Source organism: Dreissena polymorpha, chromosome 9, assembly GCF_020536995.1.
Source record: "Dreissena polymorpha isolate Duluth1 chromosome 9, UMN_Dpol_1.0, whole genome shotgun sequence".
Lineage (NCBI taxonomy): Eukaryota > Metazoa > Mollusca > Bivalvia > Myida > Dreissenidae > Dreissena > Dreissena polymorpha.
In genome coordinates, this window is record NC_068363.1 from 92,652,418 (window position 1) to 92,677,096 (window position 24,679).

At 36.5% G+C, this 24,679-nt stretch overlaps 1 protein-coding gene across 5 annotated transcripts in view; it reads left to right on the plus strand.

Moving 5' to 3' along the window:
- LOC127844721 (kelch-like protein 15) overlaps positions 1-24,679 on the plus strand; it is a 49,218-nt gene extending 24,539 nt beyond the window's left edge. For 3 of the 5 annotated variants that reach the window (XM_052375151.1, XM_052375155.1, XM_052375152.1), the window contains exons 2-5: positions 6,975-7,657; positions 12,619-12,768; positions 14,316-14,511; positions 20,253-24,679. In XM_052375151.1, the coding sequence (XP_052231111.1) occupies positions 6,975-7,657; positions 12,619-12,768; positions 14,316-14,511; positions 20,253-21,070 (1,847 nt within the window). In that variant the 3' untranslated portion in view covers positions 21,071-24,679. Of the gene's footprint in view, positions 1-6,593; positions 6,731-6,974; positions 7,658-12,618; positions 12,769-14,315; positions 14,512-20,252 lie in introns of those variants that run through there. The other 2 variants (XM_052375153.1, XM_052375154.1) reach the window with 2 other exon arrangements.

Sequence of the window (24,679 nt, forward strand, 5' to 3'; positions counted from 1 at the left end):
AATAAATGCATATTTTTCTTTGGTGGACTTACAAGTATTTATGTATATTTGTGAACTTGTGTACTATATAGTACATGTACTCATACATTCATCAGTATGGAATGTGGCGTAAACCATATGAATGATTATAATCAATAACATTTGCATTTATTTAAAGCACCATCTCTATCTATTTGGTAACACAATTGTTTTGAAAAAGTGAACATTAATATTTTTTCTGATTATTATATGTTATTGTATATATATTTTCCATCATGGATACTGATATTGACATAAAAAGCTTGACACTAAAGGTTACTACAATTCATAATTGCAACAACTTATTGATCAATCGCACAACTTTGACATTGTCCCTTTAAGACGTAGCCATAGGTAGCTTTATTACGTTTAATCCTTCATTTATAGCAAAGTCTAACTTCAACATTTTACTGCTGATCCTTCTTTGTAACAATGGGAGACTTTTGGGTTTGTTTAATCCTGTAACATTGCACAATGCATGGTGAAAAAATGTTGATTTTCTGATTAATTTTATACAAGACATTGTTGTGTTACAAGTATATTCTGGTTTATAAAGCACACATGTTTGTGAAGTTACATTAATATGACCAATCAATTACAACACTGTAGGAATGCCATGCATTACAACACATCATGTGTATAATCAGGGCTCTCGCAACTTGGCGACTTCATCGACAAAGTCGCTTTAAGATTCAAAACGTCCCCGTAATCCAACCTCACAGCGAAAAAAACTTCACCTTAATTTTCGCTTTGCGGCATTTACAACATTTGTCAAAATCCCCTGGGAATACACAATGCCTGTCAATAGAATTGAAACCACGCCTTCGGGCGTATATTGATTGCCGATACAGGCACCGCTAAGTGTAACGCTTGGCGACATCAGCCAATGGGAGCGTTACATAATGTTCCAGCTCAGTAGCGAGGGATTACGTCCGATCACATGATCTCGCTAATTGATAGCTAATTGAAAACAATTATAGTGTCCAGATGACACAATAAACCGTTGTGCCCTCTCTTGCTTCGCTTGGTGCCGATTTTGGACAGTCTTTTATTTATTGATTTCTGATTGATAAGCAGCTGGCACAGACATGAGCAGTAATTGACGAATCCTCTTCGCTACTTTCCGAAAACCGTACAATTCTGCGCATGTTGCAATTGTCCGCCATCTCGCAATTTTAAATAATGTATCTTTGTGTAAAGTAAAGCACAGCAATATCACATTTTAAAACAATATTTCAACCAAATTATATATTGATTGCATATTTTCTAGGTTACAGGGTACTGGTTTGTATTTTCTGCAGTCGAACGATATGCATATTTTATTTCATGTGCAAAGAAGTATCTCAACATGTTTTCTGACAGTCGTTTTCGGATACGGTATGGTTCGTCGATTTTAATTTACGTTCGACGTTCTTAATATTTTTATAGAATGACGAATATACATGCGGTGTTACAGATGGTCTGGTTGACAATATTACGTATTGTACTAAAAAAAACTTGCTCCTAGAATAACTTTAAAAAATCACACCCACAACCTTGATTGTATTCTTTCTTGTAAATTCATGATAATATTTTCTAGAAAAATGACACTGATATAATTCTTGTTTAAGAGTGATGTTATGTTTGTTTTAAAGTATATATGATGACTATATACATGTATCTATAATATATATGCATAATGGTTAAAATCTGACACTTAAATTGAGATTTTATTACAATAAAAGATATGTTATTTAAATTGTTTTTATACCCCTTTTCAAAGAAAAGGTGGCATATAGTGATCGGACTGTCCGTCTGTCTGTCTTTCCGTCACACTTTGCGTTTAGGTTTCGAAAAATGCTCATAACTTCTATGTCCCTTGAGATATAACCTTCATATTTGGTATGCATTTGTATATGGACAAGGCCTTTCCATACGCACAAAAACTTTTACCCCTGTGACATTGACCTTGAACTTAGGGTCCGCGTTTAGGTTTCAAAATCTGCGTTTATGTTTCGAAAAATGCTCATAACTTCTATGTCCCTTGAGATATAACCTTCATATTTGGTCTGCATGTGTATATGGACAAGGCCTTTCCATATGCACACAAATTTTACCCCTGTGACCTTGACCTTGAACTTAGGGTCTGTGTTTAGGTTTCGAAATCTGCGTTTAGGTTTCGAAAAATGCTCATAACTTCTATGTTCTTTGAGATATAACCTGCATATTTGGTATGCATATGTATATGGACAAGGCCTTTCCATACGCACAAATTTTTTTTACCCATATGACCTTGACCTTGAACTAAGGGTCCGCGTTTAGGTTTCGAAATCTGCGTTTAGGTTTTGAAAAATGCTCATAACTTCTATGTCCCTTGAGATATAACCTTCATATTTGGTACGCATGTGTATATGGACGAGGCCTTTCCATACGCACAAAAAAATTTAACCCTGTTACCTTGACCTTGAACTTAGGGTCGGCGTTTAGGTTTCGAAATCTGCGTTTATGTTTCGAAAAATGCTCATAACTTCTATGTCCCTTGAGATATAACCTTCATATTTGGTATGCATGTGTATACGGAAAAGGCCTTTCCATACGCACACAAATTTTGACCCCTGTGACCTTGACCTTGAACTTAGGGTCCGCGTTTAGGTTTGGAAATCTGTGTTTAGGTTCGAAAAAAGCTTATAACTTCTATCAAGCGTTTATAGGGGGCATAAGTCATTCTATGGTGACAGCTCTTGTTCTTTTTTAGTTTATGATGTCACAGCTGACTGATTGTCTTTAAAAGTTAATAACATCTTAACAAAACCTTATGTCTAATAGCCGTCTGCTAGAATAAGTCCCATTTAAGACCGATCGCTACATTTCCCCCTGATTCTGAAAACTTCTACCTATTTCTAAAAACTTCTCCCTATCTTCCCTGCTGTGAGCTGAGGGAGAAGTGACTTCTCCCTAAAATCTGAGCCAATCTAGAGCCCTGATAATATTGTTGTTGCATAACATTTGAAATTTTTTACTGATACAAAATATATATTGGAATGTAATTGACCTGTTATTAAACAGGTTTCTAAAACTATATTGTTGTAATAATTTTACTTAAAGAAATAAATTATCTAAATTTTAATGACGTGTTCATACAGGGAAGTCTAGCTTACCTGTCGTGTGTTATATATTTGTACTTCAAGTCTAATAGTTCTATCACTACCATCATCAGCTGCAGAAGCAACATAAGCAATACTTAAACCTGCCATCACGATGTTTATGACATACCATAAGTTTATATCTAAAACTAAATTTATGCTACAAAATTGAATCCATTCTATGAACATAATATCATTGGTTAAAAAAAAGCATGAATTGATTTTGATGTAAGAATAAAACTTGTAAAAAGTGTCATGTAAGTCATCATTTTGACTACAACCAATAGAGCCTCTTTTTGGAAAACTGGGCTTTATTCATGTGCATAAAGTGTCATCCCAGATTAGCCTGTACAGTGCCACAGGCTAATGAGGGTACAAACCTTCCACTTGTATGGTATTTATGATGTAAACTGCATCTCAGTGCTGACTGCACAGGCTTATCTGGGATTACACTCCAAATGATCTGGCTCATTTAATGGGACTAAGAAATCTTTCCATTAGTCTACAGGTTGAGAATTTGTTTGTGCATTTCTGAACATGATTCTGTACAGATCTCTTGAAATAGCCATATCAATAATGCAAAATATTTTTGCAATAAATTTAGAAAAGGCTTCCTTTATATCAAACGCCATCAACTAAATATTCATTAGGGCCATGTTAAATTTATTGTATATTGCTACACGAGTTGTGCAAAAATGGGTCTTCTGACACATGCTGCAAGTGAAGCTCTTTACCAGCCTGCGCAGTCTCACAGTCTGATCAGCCTGGGCAGTCACACAGTCTGATCAGGAGCTACCCTCTGCACTAATTAGAGTTAAAAAACTTTGCATTACTTTAGTGGATAGTGCATCTCCAACACAGACTGAGCAACTGCGCAGGCTGGTATAAGCTAATCCTTGCTGCATCAGGCATAAGACCCATTTTTGCATGTTCAGCTTATACTATCTTACAATGAAAATGCATGTGGCAGACATGGCTGCATAAAAGCTCCCATTTAAAGATCTTTTTATGGCTGCCTGTATCATCTTGTCTCTGTACCTGTGGATTATAATATATTCATAGTTCAACATTTATACTACAGCGCAATTAATAACAACATAAACCTTGAATTTCAATGAACCAGTCTATAGTTTCATGCATGAACCAGTCTATAGTTTCATGCATGAACCAGTCTATAGTTTCATGCACATACTCTAGCCATGACCATGAGTCACTCTCTATAAAACCAGGCTTAATGTATGTTTGTAAAGTACCATCCCAGATTAGCCTGTGCATTTAACACAATCTGAAATGACACTTTCATTATACCCCCACAAACGAAGTTTAGGGGGGTATATAGGAGTGAACTTGTCTGTCGGTCGGTAGGTCGGTTGGTCGGTCGGTCTGTCAGTCTGTCTGTCGGTCCGTATTAAGTGTCCGCTCTCTAATTCAAGTAGTTTTCATCCGATCTTCACCAAACTTGGTCAGAAGTTGTATCTAGATGATGTCTAGGCCAAGTTCAAACATGGGCGTTGCTGGGTCAAAAACTAGGTCACAGGGTCACTTAGTGCCTTTTAAACATTCAGCATGTTGTCCGCTCTCTAATTCAAGTAGTTATCATCCGATCTTCACCACACTTGGTCAGAAGTTGTATCTAGATGATGTCTAGGCCAAGTTTGAACATGGGCTTTGCCAGGTCAAAAACTAGGTCATGGGGTCACTTAGTGCGTTTTAAACATTCAGCATGTTGTCCGCTCTCAAATTCAAGTAGTTTTCATCCGATCTTCACCTAACTTGGTCAGAAATTGTATCTACATGATGTCTAGGCCAAGTTCGAACATGGGCCTTGCCGGGTCAAAAACTAGGACACGGGGTCACTTAGTGCGTTTTTTAACATTCAGCATGGTGTCCTCTCTCTTATTCATGTTGTTTTCATCCGATCTTCACCAAACTTGGTCAGAAGCTTTATTTAGATGATCTGAAGGCCAAGTTCGAACATGGGCCATGCCAGATCAAAAAATAGGTCACAGGGTCACTTAGCACGTTTTACACATTGAGCATGGTTTCCGCTCTCTATTTCAAGTAGTTTAAATCCGATCTTCACCACACTTGGTCAGAAGTTGTAACTAGATGATGTGTAGGTCAAGTTCGACCATGGGCCATACCGGGTCAAAAACTAGGTCACTGGGTCACTTAGTGTGTTTTAAACCTCACCATGTTGTCCGCTCTCTAATTCAAGTAGTTTTTATCCAATCTTCACCAAAATTGGTCAGAAGTTGTATCTTGATTATGTCTAGGGCAAGTTTGAATATGGGTCATGCGGGGTCAAAACAAGGTCACGGGGTCACTTAGTGCATTTTAAACCTCACCATGTTGTCCGCTCTCTAATTCAAGTAGTTTTCATCCAATCCTCACCAAACTTGGTCACAAGTTTTATCTAAATGATCTCTAGGACAAGTTTGAACATGGGCCATTCCGGGCCTAAAACTAGGTCGCGGGGTCACTTAGTGCGTTTTTTAACATTCAGCATGGTGTCCGCTCTCTAATTCAAGTAGTTTACATCCGATCTTTACCAAACTTGGTCAGAAGTTTTATGGAGATGATATTAAGACCAAATTAGAACATGGGCCTTTCTGGGTCAAAAACTAGGTCAAAGGTCACTTAGTGCATTTTAAAAATTGAGCATGGTGTCCGCTGTTTTTTGTGAAGACAACATGCAAAATATTATGTGTCAATGCGGCATGTGGGGGTATTCGTCGCGTCTGTGACAAAGCTCTAGTTTATACTGGATTGTCGTTAAAAAGAGATTTCCTTTAAATGAAAAAATAAAAAAAAGCTGAAAGTTTAGTCCCTGATGAGCGGATATTGACTGCACAGGCTAATTCAGAACGATATTTTATTAACATGCATTTGGCCCAGTTTTTACAGAGGGCTAGTCAGACATAATTCATGTGCTGAATAGTAAACAATCTAGTTAAAAGAAGTTATTGAAACTTGCAATGGGAACACAAGAGCATTTATAGTGGTAAATTTGGCAAGATTTAAACCTTTAAGTATTTCATGATGTCCAAACACTGTCATCAAACAATTACCCCAGGTATATTAATTTAAAGTCACATTATCAATTTCTATGAGTGTACATTTTTTATGTTTGTGGTTATAAAGATGTTCATCAGAAACAGTTATATCAAAATTTATACTTATAGTGGTAAATATTTACTACTTGCTTGATTAGAGCTTGAATTTTGATGAATAACTTTACTATAAAAATACATGAGGTTTACACCTTAATGTTTTGTAAAATGTTGAATGAAATGTGCATCTGTGTTAGGCATGAGAGAGTTTACAATTCAATTCACAGCTGACTGGTTGAAAGAACAGAACTTAATATGTTGTATTTGTACATACCTGTTCACACTCCTTTAAATGTACCTGAATAATAAATGATGAAAAAATACTCTGTTATCAGTAAGACATCATTGTTGAGTGGGAAGATATTACTAAATGACAAATCATAGCTTGGTTCATAATTATATTGTTCACATAAAACTAGCTGATATAACTCAGTTATATGTAAGTTTATTTTGAATATTTTTTATATAACTGAACACGTAAGTATTAACTGATACAGATATATGTTCAGTAACTATATTTCATCTAAAAAGGCTCATAAAAACCCATCTGTTTTAGTTTGCAGAGTTTATAGATTGTAAAATTATAAATGATTTGCTAGTTGAGATATAAAAGAGAGGTTATGCTTCCATTGAAAAAGATAGGTTTATTAAAGGATAGTTGCAAATTGATATGTTATAATTAAATTTCTTCCAATAACATTTATTTTTTAATGATTTCCAGATTTAATTTTTAAAATGGCCTCTGCTGAAATTGTGGATTCCGGTTCAGTTGGAGATGTTTACAACGGTGATGTGGAGGCAGATGAAAAACCCGCTCTAGAATTTATTTATATATCGGAGAGCAAACTGAAATATATCAATAACAAATATGAGAAAGTCAATGCCAAGATGTATGACTATAAGAGTGATGTAAAGCTGGTTGTTGGAAAATCCAATTTCAAGGGTCATAAAAAAGTATTGGCAGACGCTAGTGATTACTTTGCAGCCATGTTTAGTCATGAAATGAAAGAAAAAGACGAGACTGTGATTGAATTGAAAGACATTAGCCCCGATGGATTCAGTGCAATGCTGGACTACTTTTATCATGGCAATGTGACTGTGGAAAGCAAAATAGTTCCGGATATTCTTGAAGCTGCCAGATTCTTCCACGTGGAGTGGATATTGGACGTCTGCTGTGATTACATGATTCGTCACTTGAGTATGCTGGATTATCCACTAACAATGGAGCTCGCTGACCGTTACTCGCTGGGGGATCTGAGATACGAGATTTTCAAATATTTTGGTAACAACTTGCCAGGCCTTACCGAGAAGGAGCCATTCCTGCGAGACCTCTCCGCCGAACTTCTGCTACAGTTCCTCATGGAGTACATGTATGTGGAGATGTCCGAGTACACCATTATGCTGGTAATAAAAATGAGTCTCACTTTAGGAAAATGGGGCTTAAAGCATGAGCCTTTATTTGTAGTCCCAGATTAGCATGTGCAGTCTGGACGAGCTGATCAGAAATGATACTTTACGCTTTTATGGAATATATTGTTTAATGGCAATCTCTTCTTAACCAAAATCCAGTCTAGCTGGAAAGTTTCGACTCTTATTAGACTGTGCAAACTGCTTAGGCTAATCTGGGACGACAATTTACACACATGCATTAAGTCCCATTTTCTGGTACATTTCCTCATGGTGTACATTTATGTGGAGATATCTGAATATACAATCATACAGTTACTACTATGTGTAGATATGTCTGAGTATACCATCATACGTGTAAAGATGAATAAATGAGTAACGCTTTGGGAAAAGTGGTTTTACTGTAAGTGCTTAAAGTGTCGCCCCAGATTAGCCTGTTCATTCTGCACAGGCTAATAAAGATAGACACTTTCCACCTTTGCCTTATTTTCATTAAGAAGACTTCCTTTGAATGAAAAATTCCACAAAAGTGGAAAGGATTGTCCATTATAAGCCTGTTCAGACTGCACAGGCTAATCTGGGACAACTTTTTATGCACATGCATTTAGCCTTGTTTTCCCTGAGTGAGTCTCATATGAAATAGAAATGCTTATAAGCATTACACTTTCCTTTTTCTGAAACATAACCATCAGGCATTGAAGAATTTTTCCAGAGCCACTCGCCCTGCAGGGCGAGTAGGCCTGACAATCCACTCGCCCTTCACTTAAATCTACTCACCCTGCATTTAAAAAATATAATATATATCTATATTTATAGTTATGATCAACCAGAACCTTTTAAACCTACTTAACATAGTGACACTAAACTGCAAACAAATTAACTACATTATTTGATGGATTTTATTTGCTTTCCTTACGTTTTCTGCACCTGTTTCCTTTTCTCAATACTTTCTGCTTCTCGTTTTGATGACCTTTCTTTCTGTTCCCTGTCTCAACCACCTTGCAGATATTTTAAAATAGAACCCTTTTCCATGCTGAGTTTAAATATTTCAGACGAACTTTTACTGAAAGACACGCTTGATTGACAAATGGTAACAATATGGTAAATTTTGATCACGAATTATTCTGTTTATTAATAATTATTGTTTCTGTTTATTTTTCATTAAATATAAGAAGTATTATAATTAACCAGTTATGTATTATTTTTTGTAGATATTTACATAAAAATTAAATTTTATTCTTCACGGAATGACCAATATGTTTAATTGTTGTTTTTTTCACTTTTAATCGATAAGCTAAGAGCACTGACACCTACGAAAAGAGCGCAGCCGATTTCAAGAATTATTTTTACTGTGCCCGTGACATCATTTTTCATTGTCAAAACGAAAGTGCAGTTTCTTTGTGTACTAAACCCATTTTTTGTTCTTTCGAAAAATTGTTTGCAATTTGTATCGATGTGGCAGGAGTTCTGGAACTGAATTTATATTTCTCAACTTGAAAAACAGCACTCGCCCGGTCGGTCAGTATTTAACAAACTTTACTCGCCCGACCGTCAACTTCACTCGCATATGCGAGCGGTCGAGTGGATTTTTCAATGCCTGACCATTATATAGGTACAATACTTTCTGGTTAGAACATTTAAGTTTCTGATATCTTGGGCTGCATAAAGCAGGTCAGTTTTTTTGTATCTCAGGTGAGCGACTTTTTAACTTTCACGCCCTCTTGTACTGAATTGGAACCATTTTGTGGGTAGAATACTTTCTTGTCGGTCATTGACATATGTGGGTACAATACTTTCTGGTCGGTCATTGACATGTTTTTCCATTTTTTGCAATGCCTTAATAGCCTCAAAAAAGATATGGATCAATGTTTTCATGCAGCCAATATTATTTTATAGAGGTCATTTTCTTAATTGAAAATTATCCTTTCCTGTTAAAATCATGACTGTTTGAAAGAAGGAGCTTTCATAATCCTGCTGTTTAGTATATTTCTTTGGCCACATGCCCCTCTGCCAATAGTTTACATTTTTCCCCAAAAAAATACTCCAGGAAAGAAAAAAGAAATCATTTTAAAAATACTGTAATTTGCATTTCAATAACTTTTTAAATGCCATAAATGCATTGTGTGCTTATATTGTCAATTAGTATATATTTTAATTAAAGTAATAAGAAATTAATTATAACAAACATATATTCTTCATTAGAGTTTCCTTTAATAATATCCTTCCCCCTCCCACAAAATAAATAAATGAAAATAAAATAAAAAGACTAGATCATTCCTATAGGATGAGAATATTCTGTGATTCAGTTCCCTCATCATGTGAAAGCCTGTCATAAACCTGTGCATTAAGACAAGAGACACTGGGCCATTAATTATAACTACAAACAGCTCACATGAAATGTTGGACCTTGGCGTGTTGTGTTGTCTCAGCCTGTCTGCCTTGAGGGTAGGGAGAGGTGAAGTCTTGCCAGGACAAAATCACCATGACAAATGAGAGACCTTGGGGTGTATGACACTCTCTGCTGACACACCGTTATCTTGGGGTGTATGGCACTCTCTGCTGACACACCATTATATTGGGGCCTCATTCTGGAAAAACGGGGCTTAATGCATGTGCTTCGATTGTTGTCCCATATAAGCCTGTGCATTCCACACAGGTTAATCACAAACAACACTTTCCACTTTTTATTTGTATTTTTTGTTTCAAAGAAGTCTCTTCTTTGTGAAAGTCCAGTTTAAATGTTGTCACTGATTAGCCTGTGCAGACTGCACAGGCTAATCTGGGGTGATGCTTTACTCACATGCATTTAGAAGCGTTTACCCACAGCAAGGGTCAATTATAATGGTAATAAAGGTATTGTGTTTATAAACACATAGATGGGAGATATCATAATAATCTATGGCTTTGCTTGGATGCCCCTCATTAATTGAAAGTGGAAACCTTGAAAAATAATCTTGCCTGTTGACACTAAATTGTTACACATCATTGTTATTATATGATGGTTGATTGGTAATTGTTATTTATTTGTAATTTATTATAAAGGTACAAAGCTTTATTCAATTCAAATTGTTCGACAAAGGCTAAGTGATTCTCCTCCCAATTTGTTTGCCACTTTAAAGCAATTTCCGCTAACCAAATATCGATTTTCCAGCTACATGTATATTGCATTGATTCTCCACCCAAACCAAGTTATGTATATTATTTTGACAATAATTTATTAATTAGCGCCATAGGCCCACAACATTTTTGCGAGTTGTTTTTAAGCTTATATTTATAAATTAAAGCACAGTAAACATTGTTTAATAAAAGAAACTTTTTGAATATAATCAAATTCCTTTCAAAAATGTGCATGAAGTAACACATTTTATAGCCACTGTTCTTCATGTTTACCTTAATGTTAAAGTTTTATTAATGCCAGCACATGAATTAACTCTATTGTAGTATCATAGTTTTAGTTTTGAACATTTATTGTTGGCTCAATTACACTTATCAGAAAGGGATAAAGTAACATAATTATAGTTATGAGATTATACTTCACATGAGTTTCCAAAATTTTAAATAACTGTATTTCTTAAAAAAAAAAAATAGACTTACAATGGACTTTGCTAGATTTCATCTGTAGGTACAAAACAACCTGACCCATTTAAACTCACATAACATAATGACTTAAATTATCTTAATGAAACTTGGTAAATAAAATGGGGTCAGTGTTGTGTGTAACCTAAAGATAAGATGTGTTTTCAGTTGTTGTTTTTGTTTCCCAATTTTGGAATCTAAACTTAGCCCCGTTTTTAATCTCAAAGAGTATATATTTTCCCCAAAATAACTGCCTAAAAGTCCAATTACAAGTTTGCAAAAAATATATAATTATTAGTGCTGCAACAATACGCCAAAAAGCGTATTGCGATATATTGTCTGTTCAAAAACTGGTATTGCAATATATCGCAATATATTGCTTATTTGTACCAGAATTATAACTTGCCAGTTACCCGATAATCCCGTATATTCCAGTTTTAAAGCAAATATTCTGGTAAATGTTTACTATAAAAATGCTCAAGAATAACACAAAACACAAACATTCACCAATTTTCTTAAATATCAAATACATTTTGGCATTTGTTTCTATTTAAAGATGTGATGAAATAACTTACAATCGGGCGTTTTTTTCCCACTGAACACGCGTAAATCGCCTGACGTGATGTTCCCGTTTTATACAACACAAATACACCCACACTTTGCACGCGACGTTCTACATGTCTGTATAATTTTCGCGCGCTTTTTATTGAGAAAAAGAATAAAGCATTTTTTTTTATTGTCGCGTTAGCATTACATTTCGGAAGCGTGTTTCCGAAATTCGGATTACAAATTTAATAATGCTCATTTCAGAATCGAACGAAACATTTAGTTGTGCGTAATTAATTCAGCGATAATTCGTTTAAAAGCATAGAATGAATGCTCCCATGTAACAACGCTTCTCTGTATAATAGACTTTTAGAATGCCATTTTTACGTAACAATTTATTTTTACAAAATACCGCTTTGTTTTGTTTACCTTGATATCATTATTTTGGATGGCTTTTCTGAACAAAATGTAGATGCATGTTTGTAAAATTTTCGTACCGGTATGACGAAAATCGTATCGCAATACAATATGCGGATTGCGTATTGCGATATATACCGATATACCGGTATATTGTTTCAGCACTTATAATTATGATTATTGTTTTTATTACTTGCAAAATATTCTTTTTTCCCTATCCAGCTCTTTAGGTTGAACCTTTGTTAATATGATATTGAAAATACTTTTAATACTCAATTTTGAAGTATTTGTCAGCAAAAATAAAAAACAAACAACTTCCCAATTTCAGTCAAAAGGATGCAATTTTTCCAAGTCCAAGGGGCCATGGCCTTATTCCTTAAATGATGAAAAAAACACACTTGTTTACTCATGCCTTTCAGCTGATCCTGCGCTGGGTTGCAGTGGACAAGGAGTCACGTAGTGAGCACCTGCTACCGTTGCTACGACAACTGAGGTTCCACACAATGGAGCTAGAGGAGCTGGAGGAGATACCTAGAGACGTGCTGCAGTACAAGGAGATACGAGACGAGGTACATGTAAAGGATATGATATGACCCGTGCTCTATGATAAATGGATAAAATGCATGTACATAAAGTGATGTTCCCGATTAACTTGTGCAGTCTGCGCAGGCTAAACAGGGACAACACTTTTCACTTTTATTGTATTTTTGGTTTTAATGAAGACTCTTCTTGCCAAAAATTTAGTTTTATAGGCTGAAAGTGTTTTCCCTGATTAGCCTGTGCGGTTCTGAAAATCCTTCTGCAAAAGTACTACTGTTCACCAAAATACAAAAAAATCGAAGGTTGAAGGCTAACTATTGTATTTGTTTAATACTTTCTTTGAGATACAATAGTTTCACACAACCCGCATCTGCGCCGAGACAGAGGTTGCGGAAGAGTATACTATACATAACTTTTTTGCATAATGAAAATAGTCCACTGTGTGCTTTGTTATAATGGCATAACACAGCTCCCCTTAAAGGTCACAGTGGCAGGTTAGCCATTAGGTGCATTCGCGAAGACGCAGCATGACCTGTAAGTGAACTCTGAAATACTCACATACACCCGGGCACCACAGCAGCTGAGGCTATTAATAGGAGACCTTAATAACAGCCGATTTCTTATCAGATCAACTGGAGAAAATGGAAAAAAACCAATACCATTTTACTAAGAGATCAATAGAAACATTATTTCATTATGCAAAGAAAAAAATAGTAAAATAAATATGTTTAATTTTATATGATATATATTTTGTTTTATTATTGTTTCATAATAATAAGTAATACGGTGTTCATTGAGAACAATCTTGACAATCGAAAATAATTTATCAATATTAGCGTAGGTTTGTTTTGCGCACTTGTGCAGACTGGACTTGAGCTGCCTTGGCCAAAATGCCCTAAGAATAAGTGAAATCCATTTTTGCATGACGCGGCTGTGAATTGGTGATTTAAATGTGTACAAAAAAAATGCTCGTGAATCAAATATTTTAATGGTGAAAAAGTCAGAGCTTTGATTTGTCGGAATGTGGGGAATCCCCATCACTACTATCTATGCTCAAGTTTCATTCTGTGTAAATGGCAGATAAGCTTTTTGTCCCATTAACCCTTTCCCACCTAGATATGTATTTTTATGCATGTGTTATCCCTCATAAAGTTAATTTATATAAAGACCTCTCTTACTAGATTGAAGTTTTAAAAGCTTCATTCCCAAATCTTAGATACTGATGAGCAGCAAACAGCATAAAATCTAAACAGACTGCGAGTTACTCCCAGGCTGTTCTGGTTTTAGGCTGTTTGCACATAGCCATTTTCACTTTATCTCTGAGTGGGAAAGGATTTATCTTTAGGTAATTGTAAGGTTTCATTCAATCAGGAAATTTCTTTCAAACTACGCAGTGTTTCTCCTAAACTGTCTTTTCCCTATTGCCGAGTTAGCATTCCTTGCCATAAACATTTTTCTCAGAAATATGTGACAAAATACTTTGATCTTCCCTTATTATGTCAGAATAGTTATAATTTCTTAACATTCAAGCAGACAAATTTAGTATCAGTTGTAAAATGAATTCTCATCAAACCAGGTTGAGGATGCAAAGAATTATTGCCTGGACGTGGCGTCCCAGTGCACGCGTACTGGAGACAAGTACCAGAGCCGGGGGTCGCGCGAGGTCGTATTCATCTCCGCTTTCAACGACAGCAATGAGTCTAACGTGGTCATCTACAAGGACCCCGAGAACGATGACGCCAATTTGTTTGTAGAGCAGCTTGGACCCTCAGGTGAGTTTACACAAAAATGGGTTTTAATGCATGTGCGTTAAGTGCTGTCCCAGATTAGCCTATGCAGTCTGCTCAGACTAATGTTGTAATTTTTAATATCTGAACTCAATTTAGACTGCTTTGTTTTATGCCATCCGGGCATGGTGGACATATGTTATCAGAACAGGATACCATGTGGTCATCATTTCATAATAAAGACTAGTCTGGTGTGTTGCTCTGCAAAGTCTGCTTGTCAAATATTTCAACAGTTGCAATAATAAATATCACTTAAATGTTAGGCCCTATCAGTGTCTTTCCACACATCCAAATATGGGAGGATGGGCAGATTTGTATGAAAAGCCAGGTTCAGTGAGAAGCTGGGAGAGAGTAGAATTGAACGTAGAGATGTAAAGATACAAGTAGTATGAGAGAAAGTTAGTGGCAGTTTGATAGAGAATGGATTTTACCTAGATTGTGAAGACAGTTAACAAATAAACATTATTGGTGTATATATTTATTCTCGGAGTGTGTAAATATAATGTAGAGTATATATACTGTGTTGTGAAGTTATGAACTTATACCCCCCCCCCCCCCTTGAAAATTGTAACACTAATAAGGAAGGAAAGTTAAGTTGCTTTTTTTAATAAAGACCCTCCTTGACGAAAATCTAGTTTAGGCAGAAAGTGTCATCCCTGATTAGCCAATGCAGACTGCACATGCTAATCTGGGAAAAACTTTCTGCACATACATTAAACCTTTTGTTCTCAGAGCACGACTCATTGGTATTTTAAGACTATATTATACCAGTGATTCACTGGTCAGCTATTGTAGGACTATATTGTACCAGTGACTCACTGGCCAGCTATTTGAGGACTATATTGTACCAGTGACTCACTGGCCAGCTATTTGAGGACTATATTGTACCAGTGACTCACTGGTCAGCTATTTGAGGACTATATTGTACCAGTGACTCACTGGCCAGCTATTTGAGGACTATATTGTACCAGTGACTCACTGGTCAGCTATTGTAGGACTATATTGTACCAGTGACTCACTGGCCAGCTATTTGAGGACTATATTGTACCAGTGACTCACTGGTCAGCTATTTGAGGACTATATTGTACCAGTGACTCACTGGTCAGCTATTGTAGGACTATATTGTACCAGTGACTCACTGGCCAGCTATTTGAGGACCATATTGTACCAGTGACTCACTGGCCAGCTATTTGAGGACTATATTGTACCAGTGACTCACTGGCCAACTATTTGAGGACTATATTGTACCAGTGACTCACTGGTCAGCTATTTGAGGACTATATTGTACCAGTGACTCACTGTTCAGCTATTTGAGGACTTTATTGTACCAGTGACTCACTGGTCAGCTATTTGAGGACTATATTGTACCAGTGACTCACTGGTCAGCTATTTGAGGACTATATTGTACCAGTGACTCACTGGCCAGCTATTTGAGGACTATATTGTACCAGTGACTCACTGGTCAGCTATTTGAGGAATATATTGTACCAGTGACTCACTGGTCAGCTATTTGAGGACTATATTGTACCAATGACTCACTGGCCAGCTATTTGAGGACTATATTGTACCAATGACTCACTGGTCAGCTATTTGAGGACTATATTGTACCAGTGACTCACTGGTCAGCTATTTGAGGACTATATTGTACCAGTGACTCACTGGCCAGCTATTTGAGGACTATATTGTACCAGTGACTCACTGGCCAGCTATTTGAGGACTATATTGTACCAGTGACTCACTGGTCAGCTATTGTAGGACTATATTGTACCAGTGACTCACTGGCCAGCTATTTGAGGACTATATTGTACCAGTGACTCACTGGCCAGCTATTTGAGGACTATATTGTACCAGTGACTCACTGGCCAGCTATTTGAGGACTATATTGTACCAGTGACTCACTGGTCAGCTATTTGAGGACTATATTGTACCAGTGACTCACTGGTCAGCTATTTGAGGACTATATTGTACCAGTGACTCACTGGTCAGCTATTTAAGGACTATATTGTACCAGTGACTCACTGGTCAGCTATTTGAGGACTATATTGTACCAGTGACTCACTGGCCAGCTATTTGAGGACTATATTGTACCAGTGACTCACTGGTCAGCTATTGTAGGACTATATTGTACCAGTGACTCACTGGCCAGCTATTTGAGGACTATATTGTACCAGTGACTCACTGGTCAGCTATTTGAGGACTATATTGTACCAGTGATTCACTGGTCAGCTATTTGAGGACTATATTGTACCAGTGACTCACTGGTCAGCTATTTGAGGACTATATTGTACCAGTGACTCACTGGCCAGCTATTTAAGGACTATATTGTACCAGTGACTCACTGGCCAGCTATTTGAGGACTATATTGTACCAGTGACTCACTGGTCAGCTATTGTAGGACTATATTGTACCAGTGACTCACTGGTCAGCTATTTGAGGACTATATTGTACCAATGACTCACTGGTCAGCTATTTGAGGACTATATTGTACCAGTGACTCACTGGTCAGCTATTTGAGGACTTTGCAACTACACTTTAACCTATCTTTTACATGGTATAACATTAATGTGTTTACCTTATTACTCATTTACAAATCATGAATAATTAAAAAAAATATATCACTCTGTAAACTAAAAACAAAACAGTTTGTATTGGCCTGTTAAGATTAAATATAGGAGAGCTGAACATCTATATCATTTATTCACTTGTACAGTTAATTATAAATTATTCCAAAGTCCAAATATATATCTGACATGAAACTGAGTTTAGTTGAAATCTTAAATCTGCTTATTTTATGAGAAGAATACAAGAGCCCAGCTTTCTACTTTTATGGAATTTCTCTTGTATTAAGGAAGACTCTTCTCAACGAAACCTGTCTAGGCAAAAAGTGTAACCTGTCTAGGCAAAAAGTGTAACCTGTCTAAGCAAAAAGTGTAACCTGTCTAGGCAAAAAGTGTAACCTGTCTAAGCAAAAAGTGTAACCTGTCTAGGCAAAAAGTGTAACCTGTCTAGGCAAAAAGTGTAACCTGTCTAGGCAAAAAGTGTAACCTGTCTAAGCAAAAAGTGTAACCTGTCTAGGCAAAAAGTGTAACCTGTCTAGGCAAAAAGTGTAACCTGTCTAGGCAAAAAGTGTAACCTGTCTAAGCAAAAAGTGTAACCTGTCTAGGCAAAAAGTGTAACCTGTCTAGGCAAAAAGTGTAACCTGTCTAGGCAAAAAGTGTAACCTGTCTAGGCAAAAAGTGTAACCTGTCTAGGCAAAAAGTGTAACCTGTCTAGGCAAAAAGTGTAACCTGTCTAGGCAAAAAGTGTCGTCCAATATAAGCATGTGTGCACATGCAATATACATGCATAAAAATCCTTTTTCCGCCTAGACTCAACTTTTGTTTAGAATAGACTTTCTTTTAACAAAATTCCATTAAAGCCGAAAGTGATGTACCTGATGTCTGTCAAGACTGCAAAGGCTAATCTTGGACTACACTACGCTTGTGCATTAAGCCCCATTTTCTCAGACTGAGGGAGTTTATTGAAGTAATTTCTGCTATCCGTCAAGGTCAGGGCTTTTTTAAAAATTAATCTTGAAATCTGAAACATTTCTCTGTGACAAGTATAATAACTACATGTTTTGTTTAAACGATTTGTTTGCCAAACATAGTAAGCTAATTTTGTCTACCTGCCAAGTATTAGGTTTGGTTTGTTATTCTTTATTACATGTATGAGTTTTAAAATGATTATTATGATGGAAACCTGAGCATATAAATCTGAGACCAGGATGCATTTTGGTATTTAAGGCCATTATAAATATGTATTAAAGTAGGTTTATATGCCTCCAACATTTGTTGTGGGAAGCATTTAGCCGTTTGTCTGTTTGCACTTCCATCCGTCCATCCATATAAACCCGAAAGCACACATTTCATCAAGAATCAAAATTGCTTCCTATAAAGCTCTGATAATTGCATAAATAGTGTCTTTGCTCATGGTCAACACATCCACATTTCCCTGACTTCTCTGATCATGGTCAACACATCCACATTTCCCTGACTTCTCTTTGCTCATGGTCAACACATCCACATTTCCCTGACTTCTTTTTGCTCATGGTCAACACATCCACATTTCCCTGACTTCTCTTTGCTCATGGTCAACACATCCACATTTCCCTGACTTCTCTTTACCTTGACATGGTCAACACATCCACATTTCCCTGACTTCTCTTTACCTTGACATGGTCAACACATCCACATTTCCCTGACTTCTCTTTACCTTGACATGGTCAACACATCCACATTTCCCTGACTTCTCTTTACCTTGACATGGTCAACACATCCACATTTCCCTGACTTCTCTTTGCTCATGGTCAACACATCCACATTTCCCTGACTTCTCTTTGCTCATGGTCAACACACCCACATTTCCCTGACTTCTCTTTGCTCATGGTCAACACACCCACATTTCCCTGACTTCTCTTTGCTCATGGTCAACACATCCACATTTCCCTGACTTCTCTTTGCTCATGGTCAACACATCCACATTTCCCTGACTTCTTTTTGCTCATGGTCAACACATCCACATTTCCCTGACTTCTCTTTGCTCATGGTCAACACATCCACATTTCCCTGACTTCTCTTTGCTCATGGTCAACACATCCACATTTCCCTGACTTCTCTTTGCTCATGGTCAACACATCCACATTTCCCTGACTTCTCTTTACCTTGACATTTGCCTACTTTTTGGCTTAGACTTATTCAGAAGGCCTAAATGTTTCATAAACCCAAAATGATCTGTTTAGTCTGGCATCAAAATCGCTTCCTTAAAGCTATGATACTTGCATGGGTGTTGTCTTTGCTCACTTTCAAAACAGCCACATGACCCTGACCTCATTTGACCCTTGTTCTGAGAAAACTGGACTTAATGCATGTGCGTAAAGTGTCGTCCCAGATTAGCCTGTGCAATACGCAAAAATGACATTTTTGTGTAGGATTTATAATGCTTTCTATATGATAATGATAGTTGTATGGATTATTTCTTTGAACACTGTGATCATATCCATATCCCCTGACCTCATTTTGACCTTTACAGTTAGCTGATTTTGGACTTCTTCAGACTAATTCAGAAGGTCCACATTCTTGTTTAATTACACAGCATGCTCACGGTGAGCTATTGTGATCACATTTTGTCTGATATTCAGTTCAGCATATGTCATTGTTGTCAACATTTGCCTTTCTAGAGCCCACATTGATTGCCTAATCTAAATGAAACTCTGTCAGTACATTTGTTCCAATAAAATTTTGTCATGTCCATTGTAAAACATGGCTGCGACTAGGGGATGGGGCGGGGCAATTTTCCCTAATGTGGCTGTACCGGGTAAGTAAACTATTTGAATAAACTAGAAGTCACATTTTATGTATATTCATTTGGGCTGAGTTTGCTTTTTTCCCAACATTGCTTCCAGTTGTTGGGACATCTTTCATTTGGGAAAGCATCCTTCTAAATTGGATCAATTTATTTCCAACATTAGGGATGCCTAGTATATTTATTTCTATATTTAGAATATTTCTTACAGAAATTCTTTGAGCAAACAGAGTAGACCCTGATGAGATCATGCGGCGTCTCATCTGGGTCTACGCTGTTTGCCAAGGCCTTTTTTCTAGACGCTAGGCATAAATGGGTTAAGTTTCTATGGGTGTTATGTGGTTTGATCCACTTTTTTTAAACAGTAACTTATGTATTTTCAGGTCTTATGGCTGACTACACCACAATGAGTCAAACCAAGCTGGGAAACTTCCTGTTTGCTGCCGGTGGTTACGATGATGAGTACACAAGTTCAGCGCGAGTCTTCCGCTACGATCCCCGTTTCAGAGAGTGGACAGAAATAGCAGCATTGGCTCATGCTAGAGTTTCATTTGCCCTGTGTAGTTCAAAGAATCGCCTCTACGCAATTGGAGGCGTTTTCCACTGTATTGGGGATACAGAAAATGGGGAAAAGATTCTGTCTTCGGTCGAGATGTACGTTCCGGAAGAAAACAACTGGAAAGAGATTGCCAGTCTTCCGTATGGGACGTTTGACCAGGCGGCCGTGCACTGTGACGATGGTATACATGTGAGTGGAGGAATCAGTGACCTCCCTGAGCATACGGTCCCCATCAAGTCCATGTTCTATCTGCAGGACGGGGCAAACGAGTGGAAAACCATGCCCGACATGTTGATCGCCCGACAGGGGCACTGCGTCATGAACCACGCTGGCAAGATATTCTTTCTAGGTGGTTACACATCGCAGACAAACATGGGAGGCTTCACAAACTGCTTTCAGAACGACATGTTTGATCTTGAGACCAAGCAGTGGACCACAATATTGCCCACACCGGAAGCATTCGGCCATCTGTACCGACACATGGCCGTCACCAACAAGAAGGTGTTCTTTCTGTGCAATCGAGACTCTGATGTTCACATTAGCTATTTTGATATTGAGAAAGATGAGTTTGACATTGGCATCATGATTGCTACTGGCGTTCACAAGGTGGCTGTCCTACAGGTTGCCTACCCACACACTTAAACATACGAGCCACGCTCTGGGAAAACAGGCCTTAATGCTTGTGCTTAAAGTCCACACAGGCTTATCAGAGACGACACTTTGCATCTATAATGTTGTTTTATTCTAAGAAGAGATATCTTTTACAAACAAATAATGCCATAAACCCTTTGCATGCTAGGAACTTTCTTGTCTGCTAAAATGTCGTCTGCTGAATTTCTAAAATTAGCATTTTCTTCGATTTTTTTCAAAGAATACTATCAGAATGGCCAACAGTTTGGATCCAGATGAGACGCCATGTTCTGTGGCGTCTCATCTGGATCCAAACTGTTTGCAAAGGCCTTCAAAATTCGGTTCCAGCACTGAAAGCGTTAAAGCAAAAAGTGTTGTCCCAGTTGAGCCTTTGCACATTACATTAAGCCCTGTTTTTCCAGAACACAGCCCATATGATCCTGTCTTAGTATCCTGCTGAGGTTAGATGCAAGTTGTGTGGTGCCTTTCATTATAAAAGAAAATAAGTAAGCCAAAATAGGTTTGCTCACAAATTGAGATTATTTAAAAAAAATAAATAACTGTTCTCTTAAATTGGAAATTATATCGTTAAAAGCAGTTAAATGCAAAGTTATATATGTTAAGTATCACAAATATATTTTCTATGCTTTATGTTAGCTGTTCAGTTATTAAATTTGTTCATACCTTTGTGTTAGGCATCCTGTGCTATGTTGCATTTAAAATACTATAGGTGGTGTCTGGAAAGAAACGCTTAACCCTTAAAGCGCTGGAGCTGAATTTTAAAGGCCTTTGCAAACAGTTTGGATCCAGATGAGACGCCACAGAACGTGGCGTCTCATCTGGATCCAAACTGTTTGCTATTCTGATAGTATTCTTTGAAAAAAAATCGAAGAAAATGCTAATTTTAGAAATTCAACAGACGACATTTTAGCAGACGACAAATTTCCCAGCATGCAAAGGGTTAATTAATGTGCATAAATTATGCCTCAAGATTGTGCAGTCTTATCAGAGACAACACTTTCCGAGAATAGATTTTCATTTAGAAAAGACTTCCTTAACCCTTTGAGTGCTGGAACCGGATTTTGAAGGCCTTTGCAAACAGAACGTGGCGTCTCATCAGGATCCAAACTGTTTGCTATTCTGATAGTATTCTTTGAAAAAAATCGAAGAAAATGCCAATTTTTGAAATTTAGCAGACAACATTTTAGCAGACGACAAATTTCCCAGCATGCAAAGGGTTAAAACATAAAAGTGGAAAGTGTTGTCCCTGATAAGCCTCTGCTGACTGCGCAGGCTAATCTGGGAAAATATTTTAGGCACATGGGTTAAGCGCTTTTTTTAGGTCATGGCTCATTTATTGCTATTAATTTATTGCCAGTTTTTATGTACTAGTAAAGTTGAAATGTAATTAGAAAGTGTTTCCATATTAAGTGATATAGTGCAGCAGTTTATGTGATGCTCACATGCTTCTACCCATGACTTCATCAGCATAGCATAGCCCCTAGTGATAATACACTTCACCAGCATAACATAGCCCCTAGTGATAATACACTTCATCAGCATAACATAGCCCCTAGTGATAATACACTACCATTGCTAACAAGGCAAAGGTTGTTATCCTAGTTGGATAATCCTTTTTTGCTTTTTCCAGACATACCAAGTACTAAACTGTTTTCATTAATGAACAAATTAACATTTTCAAAACACTAAATAAAAACAGCCAGCATTTTCTTGGATGTAGCTGTTCTAATTGATAGACAGGATACAAACAAAAACTATTTTTTTCAATCTTAGATCTCAAGAGGGTATTTTTATTTTTAATATGGGGAGAACATTTCAGTAGCCCTCTTTTAACACTTGCAGTGCTGAAACCGAATTTTGAAGGCCTTTGCAAACAGTTTGGATCCTGATGAGACGCCACAGAACGTAGCGTCTCATCAGGATCCAAACTGTTTGCTATTCTGATAGTATTCTTTAAACAAAAATCGAAGAAAATGCTAATTTTAGAAATTCAGCAGACGACATTTTAGCAGATGACAAATTTCCCAACATGCAAAGGGTTAAAGGTGGCTACTATTCAGTTCAAAATAAACTGCAGATCAACTACATGTACTGGTAGACGTGGTTTATACCCTATGTTCTGTTAAATATTGAATAGCATTTATGTGATTGAATTAGGCATGATTAATATTGTTCATGAATGAAATACTAAAACTCAATATAATGGCTGAAAGAGTTAAGATAAATGATGACTGATAAGCGTACAGAAAGGGTCATTGCATGGCTTATGTAGTTATTTTGAGCTTGTATTTTGTATTAGTTTATTTATAATTAAAAAATTTTGAACAAAATATGTCTTTTAAGGCGTTTTATGCTTACTTGTGCATGTAGATGTTTTTTTCCATTTTGGGATAAGATATATTTAATGTCTGTCAGAAATTTATTGTAGCGAATTTATATATTTTTTACAGATACTGCAGTACTGTCCTGTATCGGTCACACCATAAAAATTAGCATTTTTAATATGACAATTCTTTTTGGTTGCTTTGGTCAAAACAGATTATTTTATTAACAAAAAAAATTGACTAGTAACGTTTTAATCCAGTAATATGAGTATTTCGTATGTTATGGTCTATGTGAAAAGAATTGGAAATTTCAACCTATTCAGAAAGCAATCCTTTTGTTTTTAAATAAACTAAGTGTGTCTTTGCAATTCTTTGTATTATTGTCTGTTTTAAATATAAATAGTTATGGTTTGTATTTATACTTTGTCTTAGAGAAGAATTTTGCCATTTTGTTTTACTGTACTTAATATATTAATTGGGCATTGTAACAGAAGTGGCATTCCAGATAAAACTTGCATGTATCTTATTAATTAGTCTTTAAATCCTTGTTATTTTATTTGCACTACATGTTCAGAACTAAGATGATACACAACTCAGAATATATCATGTCTATCAGATACGGTCCCTGATGTAAAATGTTTTATGTTTTAATTGGAAATAAAACCATGAACATTCCTAGAAAAGATCAGTCTCTGTACAGATTGAATGTTTCTATGACTTATTGTGAGTTAATTGTTGGATTGACTTGAGCAAAATGTGATATGTCTGTGACTAAAAGATCTGAGCAACTTTTAAGTTGTATTTCCAATGTTTGAATTATATGTTTGCTCTGTGAACATTCCTGAGTATGACTTGCCTAAGAATGCAATTAATAAGATTATGTGTGGATTAAAATGATTGCTTTTATTGTCTTGCAAATTGGGCTTTAACTATTTATAAACATGTACCTGTAAATTATAAATCAATGTTTGCTTCATTATTACACACATTAATGCATGTTTAAGTCAAAAGTTGTTAACTGAATCTTAAAGATAGAGCGTGTGTGGTTACATTGAATTTTTTGACATTTCAATGTCAACATGAATTACATGTTAATGTGGTAGTTATTGATAGCTGTTTCTTGACTGTTAGTTGTTAAATGTTAGTATTTACTCTGAGCCTAGGCGTGCTTGTGTTATAGAAATTAAGAAATAACATGTAATGTTAAATCAGTTAATATTTATATTCATACTTTTACATTTTTTATGCTTCTTAAATAAAGCTTGTTGAAAAGAAA